At 43.9% G+C, this 7,829-nt stretch overlaps 1 protein-coding gene across 6 annotated transcripts in view; it reads right to left on the bottom strand.

Moving 5' to 3' along the window:
* The window catches only part of sei (seizure), a 1,036,232-nt gene that overhangs the window by 985,984 nt on the left and 42,419 nt on the right, over positions 1–7,829 (bottom strand). For all 6 annotated transcript variants that reach the window (XM_069310832.1, XM_069310834.1, XM_069310833.1 and 3 more), the window contains exon 9: positions 120–212. In XM_069310832.1, the coding sequence (XP_069166933.1) occupies positions 120–212 (93 nt within the window). The remainder of the gene's footprint in view (positions 1–119; positions 213–7,829) is intronic.

The raw sequence follows: 7,829 nt of genomic DNA, 5'->3' as shown, positions 1-7,829 counted from the left end.
CCAGACGTTCCATGTGCTGGATATTCAGAGTGAGTGAGAAGCGACCAGCTGGGAGCGTCCGTCTTGAAGAAGTGTGGCTGGAACGGGCAATAGACAAGAACATCTAAGAGGGTACTCACCACCTGGCCGACGTGAGCAACTTTGTCGATCTTCTGGTGGCCCTTGGCGTTTGGGAAGAGACCCTTGGCGGCGTTGGGGTCTTGGAATGAAAACTGGAAGAGGATAAAATTATATAAAATTAGTATATCGCAGCTATATTTAACTTTTTAGTATGCGATCGCTTATAGGAAAAAAAACTATATATCAGCTGGATGTACAAATATCGGTTATCCTTACAATAATAAGATTTATTAACACAATTTTTATTCAATAGAAGCGAAAAAAGCACTTTTATAAGCCAGTCGTGTTCAATTGTACACTCTTATTAACAAAAGCATTAAAGTGAAAGGTAAGGCATTGGAAGAGAGTAAGGCCAGACCGGAGGCGGTTTCTGCTAATACTGGGATTACCGAGGGTTGCTCAGAGCTGGCACGTGTTTTGTACACATACGCCCAAGTAATACTTTCTCATCCCTCGGTGCTGACAACTCCCCGGGTGATTGTGAGACAGTGGGGATTTCTCTGCCAAACTTGCACACCCATAGTTGCAGAGTGCTGTGTTGGGTGTCCCAGGATAAGAACCCGTTTCTGCAGCTCAGATAAAGTATGTGGACAGTTTTACGATATGTGGTTATATAAGGAGATGAGGGAAGCTTCGTCTTATCTATAGTACGGGTAATTGCTACCTTTTTTGTAATAGTGTAAGCCGAGGCAGGAGGTGACCAGCTGCTAGCGCAGTCAGAAAGGCAGTGACCTTAGGCAGGCGGTAGCTCAGAGTTCAAGGCTGGCGCGCCTCGCTTGAATACAACACCACAGTGTAGCTATTCACTGTACTTTTAAGTGTAACGTGCAAGTGTATGTGATTATTCCCACATAGACTATATTGCTGTGCACGCAAATTAATGTACCAGGTATCCCACTGAAACTCCTGTGAACCATTGAAATCAGGCAGGGTTATGAAACAATACACCGAAGTGTGTCATATAATTGTAGTGTTAAATTTAGGGCACCACAAGGCTTAAATATCGTCTGCGGGACGAGTACTGTTTAGTAACCCTGTGTATGATTCTTAATAGTGAAGAGAAATCCCAAATGATGTATGTATGAAATCCCCCAAAAGATGTATGCGGTGGTTGGTCCCAAACCTGCACACAGAATTAACACCACATGCAACCCGTTCTCGCAAATTTAATAAGTCAATATTGACTTATTAAATATGTGCATAGGTGACATACTTAACATAATAGATACCCTTAAAAAGATTCATAGAAAACACCGACCTTACCTAACCTTGTTAGTATCTTAAGATAAGCATCTTATAGCTTCGTAATTACAATTATTACCTAACCTATAATAGGTATAGGTTAAGTAATAATTGTAATTACGAAGCAATAAGATGCTTATCTTAAGATACTAACAAGGTTAGGTAAGGTCGGTGTTTTCTATGAATCTTTTTAAGGGTATCTATTATGTTTAGTATATCACCTATGCACGTAGTTAATAAGTCAATATTGACTTTACGAATTTGCGAGAACGGGTTGCCACATGAGACCAGAAGGCATGACAGGATGTGCAGAATACCCCCCCTCCCCCCGTTGAAAAGCAGAAGTGCAACAGGTACTCTGAGAAAGAACTTTATCAATATCAGAGGCCTGAGATTGTTCAATACGCTTCCACTACACATAAGAGGCACAACTAGCCAACCCTTCAAAGTGTTCAAGAGAGAGAAAACTTGATAAGCACCTCCAAAGGATACCTGATCAACCAGGCTGTAATTCATACGTCAGGCTGCGAGCAGCCGCGTCCAACAGCCTGGTTGACCAGTCCAGCAACCAGGAGGCCTGGTCGAGGACCGAGATGCGGGGACGCAAGGTAAGGTAACCTGTGATCCCTTCTCTCTCATATATAATCTGCCATAACCATTAAAGGGAACCATATTCCAGCAAGCACTACATCATATAAATATTGATGGAACCGAATACGCCAATTCCGTACCTTACAGGTTGAGTCAGACACGACCAAAAATCTGGGGCAATTCATAGAATTCCGTGTTTGTTACTCTAAGTAACTTTTACTCTGTTGATGACCACTGTCGGTAGTTGGGCATTGCAACTGTTGATATTGCAATATGTGACCCAGACAAATAATTAGTGTTGACAGGTGCCTTAGAGTTGACAGATACATCAGTCTAGTCAGGTACCAAACATACCGAACCACCAATGTTACCATCAGTTACGAATAAAGTTTCTGACTCGGAAAATAATAATGCCTACGTGTTGTGCTGTCACTGTGACTGACGTTATTAATGCACTACAATATTTATGTCAACCTTCCCCCACATGATAAACGCACAACCATTTACAAATGAAGCTGTTGATTTAACTTGCAAGTAATAATACATGTTGGTCCGGCTATTGAACGTGTATTCCCCAGTACCAACTATTCAGAGGAAGGTGATGGTAATTACCACTGGGAGCCGCCGGGAGACAGTTGAAAGCGGCGGCAGAATATCAGGCCACCAGGGACCTCGAGTCAGCCGGGCCGACACTTCCCGTGCGCCTGGTATAAGGTCACGCAGATAGGTCGCCTCTACGTAGGTCGGAGCAGCCATCGCCGATCAACTCATCATGTCAGCTAGTCAAACATTAGTGGTTCTAATTTGTTTCTTCTGTATTGTATTATTAGGTAATCACAATTTTATTGTCAAATTGAAACATTTAAAGTCACTATGGTTTTCAATTAGCCTGATGCCTGAACTGTCTGAAATCCTATATATATGATGGACATTTGCAGCTAAAGGTTATCTTGAAGTCCACGTCTTTATGACTACGTCGGTTCATTTCAAATTTGTTTTTTTATACTGAAATCTATAGTGCATACCACATTACATGTATTAAAAATTATATTGTACACAAAATATAATTTTATATGATGAAAATAATTTGTGTGAAGTTAAGCGGAGACGCTGCCCCCACGCACCCACCCCATCTTCCCACACGCACTCAGTGTCGTGAACAAGCCTAGACATGAGACAAAAAGAGACTTTGGATTCCGTTGTATGTGAAGTAAGTCGTCCGGGATCCCTGAAAGAGCTGTGGTCAGCCCCTGAGATGAAGTTGAGTCACTGAGACAATTTGAGGTTATTGTCAACCTTGAAACAGACACTTCAACTGCTGCTCCAAGGAGACAGAATCCTACGCATAATACGTTCATAAACCTTGCTGGCCAGACTGGGAAAGGATGTTTGGCAGGTGAATACAATGCAGGGGCCCAGGTAAATACACTTCAGGGGGGGCCCCCGGTGTCCACGAGGCGAGCCTCGCCCATACCCAACCACCACTGTATGACAAGGAACGTATACACAGTATTACAACACTACGCTTTTATCTACGATGTAAAGCGCCATGTCCACAACCTTAATGACAATAATTCACCTTGCTGTCTGTTATAGTTCATATTATACACACTACTATTCTTAGTTCTCACATTTATTAGTTAGGATTTATTATATTCTTATAGAGATGAGAGCAGCAGTACGAAGGTATTTTCTCAAGTGTTACTTAGGAGTCTGAGGTCTTATTCTTGTTGTTACTAAGGTGTGATTTCTAGCCAGAATGGTGCAAGATTTGTATCCATTAGACAGAAGTCACACATGCCGCTACAAATGACCTTATGACGATATAACGAACCAATAAGCATTATGAATTGCTCCCACGAGGAATTGACTTCACCGACTGCAGGGGGGGGGGGGTTTGGGGGGTGGAGCAGGTGATTACTGGCCATTGACAAGGACACAGTGTGCAGGAAATTTCCTTTAGTTTCCATCTGTGCTGTTTGGGAAAAGGCAATTGTGCTGTTTTTGTTAATTTGTGCCACACTGGTGGAACGCGATGTGGAGGATTTTGAAAGTCTGAGACGAATATGAACCACGACGGGTCGCTGAATCATTGTTGAAATTATTACAATTATAACTTAAGATTGCCTACGGCTGTAAAGGATAACTAAGAACTCTTGTGGAGAAGACTTAATCGTCGAGGATGAGTATCAAGATCTGGTGACTGGACTTAAGAGCGGGCCTGACAGCGGACGGGGCAAGAGTAGAACCTGTACGAGCACTCAAACCACCTCTTCAATAAGACATTAAATACAGTCGTAAGTTTACGAAGAAAATCGGGTGGAGTTGATTAATAAACTGTCATAATTAACCGTGAAAGCTTTGTGATCGATCAGTCGCAGCCTTTGTCTGCTAGTATGTATAAAGTGACTTTGCATATTCCAAGTCACTGAGGCTGACTTGGAAGTCTGGAACAGAAAATATACTTGCAGGAACCTTGTTCGAGGTATTTTAGTTCACTTCAGAGACGGAGGTTTCAGTATCCCCCAAGACAGTGTCCAAGATGGTGCTTCTCTTATCTTGTATTCCATTCCTTTATATAAATAATAATAATTCACGTTCACCGGAAATAAAGCTAAAAATAATTGTAATTAAACAGTTACAGTATCGCTGTACTCAACGAAACATTTACAGAGCTAATTCTGTTTAAAAGCCTTTGAGAACATTTTTATTTTGACAAAGAACGCCACTGAAAACATATATAAAATGTGTATAGGGCGGAAGAAGCTCTTAGGAATATTAACAAGAGTTTTACTGACCAGCTTAAACGGTGCTAATGTGTGGGCGACCCGTGTTCTCACCTCCCTCGTTACCACATTACTGTGGGAGGACCCGTGTGTTCTCCCCGCCCTCGTCAACACATTTCTGTGCAACACACTGTCAATTTCTCATTTCCCACCATGATGTAAAGACGGTGACATGAAGATATAAGAAGGCCGAGGAGGAGAAGAAATAAGAAGGACTAGCAGAAGAAATAATGAGGACGAGAATGACAGAAGGGGCATGAAGAGGTACCAACACTACCTCTGAATTTCAAGTTAAACAAATTAAGTTTGAAGTTAGTTCAGCCACCTTAAGGGGTGTTACCGAGGCCGTCACACGCACTGACCATCCTGCCCAATACTTTATTCTTAAACATTGTTCAATGTTAAATTAAACTTGTCCAATATGCGGCCGTCCCCCAAAGGCGCACTTGTAAACTTCTTGTGTGCAAAAAAGAAGAGACGTGACTGGTGCCCTGCAATGTGACGCCCAGACGCTCCCACAGAATTAACAAACCTGTTTTCTATCATTCAAAACCAGTTCGAGTTACACAAGCATTTATTCACGAAAAAGTTACTAATCTGATAATTACCTTCACCTTATCGTCTTTTGAATAACATGAACAGATACACTTAATAGCATAGTTTAGAATAAATATGACTATCATATTTTATATTTAAAACAATTTTGCTTCAAAATTACATCAGTTCCTGCATAACAACAACATCTTTTCATTCGTCAAATTCGTGGACTATGTATTGAAAATAAAGGGAAGAGTGGAAGATGATAGACGGAACAATGCAGGAGACAAAAGGAAGGTAAAGTGAAAAGGTGATTTCAAGTAAGTAAGTAATTATCAAAAGAAGGCACCAAACCGGGAAGGCTATGTAGCACCATCAAATACGCAAAATAATCAGAGGGCGCTAAATATCACCAAGGATGCCAATACGAGAACAAAAACGCATAAGGCGAACGATATCAAAAGTATCCGAGTCACCAAGAATTCTATCGAGGGACAGGTGACCGCGAGGGGCGGTCGGAAAGCAAGACATACGCTCGTCCTGGAAGTCAGGACATTCAAGAAGGACATGCACGACCGTAAGAGGGACAATGCAACTAGGACAATAAGGAGCAGGGCGGCGCTCCATCAAGTGACCATGGGTTAAGCGAGTATGGCCAATACGCAACCTCGCCAGAGCTGTTTCCCACCGCCGGTTACGGTGGAAGGAGGACTGCCACGAGGAAACACAACATTTAAGAGTACGTAGCTTGTTACCAGTAACAGACAACCAAGAAGCCTGCCAACGGGTAAGGACTGAGGAATGGATAACCGGGTAAAAGTCGGAATATGGAATGCCCTTACGAGAGATGGGACAAGAGCGGACAGCTTCCTTGGCGGCAGCATCCGCACGCTCATTTAAAGACACACCAATATGGCTGGGAACCCAACAAAACTCAACCGACTTAAATTTACTATGAACGAGAAACAGCCAATGCTGGATCTCGACAACCACTGGATGAACTGGATTAAAGGACCCGAGAGCCATGAGGGCACTACGAGAGTCAACAACAACTACAAAGGAAGACTGACAACGAGAAAGTAGGAGACGAAGAGCATAGAGAATAGCATAAAGTTCCGCTGTAAAGATGCTAGTCTCCGGAGGCAAGCGACACATATAAGTGCGATCAGGAAAAACAACAGAGTAGCCAACACCGTCCGCTGACTTAGACCCATCGGTGAAGACAGAAACGGAGCGGGAGTGAGAAGAAAAGTGCTCGAGGAAAAGGCGTTTTAGAACCGTAGGAGGGGTAAAAGCTTTAGTGATACGGGTCAAGGAAGTACAAAACCGCGGAAGAGGGACCCTCCACGGGGGCAAAGAAGGAACAACACGAGGAGAAACATCAGAAATACGAACGGAAAGAGAATCCTGCAGGCGAGATAACCGGACAGAAAGAGGGAGGTGGTGAAGAGGAACAGGAACCGCAGGAGGGGTAAAAGTTAAAGCACGACAGAGGCGAGAGGAAGGATGTTGCAAGGACCGCGCAAGATAGCGAAGACAGTAGCGATCACGGCGGTCCTGGAGAGACAGGAAGCCAGTGTCAACATACAAGCTAAGGACGGGAGTCGAACGAAAGGCACCAGAACTGAGGCGCAACCCAGTATGGTGCAAAGCATCAAGACGGCGAAGAGTAGAAGGAGAAGCAGACGAGTAAGCAGGGCAACCATAATCGAGCTTAGACAGGACGAGAGAAGAATGTAAAGCAAGGAGAGTGCGCCTATCTGCCCCCCAAGAAGTATGGGACAAGACCCGAAGGAGGGTAAGGGCCTTAGAGCACTCAACACGGAGGTAAGAGATATGGGGAGACCAAGACAAACGAGTGTCAAGGAATAACCCCAAAAGCTTCGCGGAATCTTTGTATTCAAGGGGATGACCATAAAGTGACAAAGAGGGACGAAGAACAACCCGTTTCCGCGTAAATGTCATGGCACAAGTCTTAGAAGTAGAGAACTTGAAGCCATGATCAGTGGCCCAAGACGACACGGCATCAATTGCAAGTTGAAGCCGGCGTTGAAGGAAAGGCGAATCATCACCCTGACAACAAAGGGTAAGATCATCGACATAGAGAGCGGAGAAGACACCAGAAGGAAGAGAGGAAAGAAGACCATTGAGGGCAACCAGAAAAAGAGTAGTGCTCAGAACACTACCCTGGGGCACACCTTCGTATTGCCGAAAAGAGGGAGAGAGAACGGTACCAAGGCGCACCCGAAAGGAACGACGAGAGAGGAAGCTGCGGAGAAAGAGAGGGAGATGACCACGAAGGCCAAAAGAATGAAGTTGAGATAGGATATGATAACGCCAAGTGGTGTCGTAAGCCTTTTCCAGGTCAAAAAGGACGGCAACAACGGAGGTCTTCGCAGCAAAAGCAGTACGAATATAGACCTCCAAGTTCACCAGGACATCTGTCGTGCTGCGGCACTTGCGGAAACCAAATTGAGAAGGGGAGAGGAGGTGATGGTGTTCCAGGAACCACATCAGACGAACGTTAACCATACGTTCAAAAAGTTTGCAGAC

This window comes from Procambarus clarkii, chromosome 68, assembly GCF_040958095.1.
Source record: "Procambarus clarkii isolate CNS0578487 chromosome 68, FALCON_Pclarkii_2.0, whole genome shotgun sequence".
Taxonomy (NCBI): domain Eukaryota; kingdom Metazoa; phylum Arthropoda; class Malacostraca; order Decapoda; family Cambaridae; genus Procambarus; species Procambarus clarkii.
Note: the sequence above shows the minus strand (reverse complement) of the source record. Positions and strands in the feature narration are given on the sequence as shown.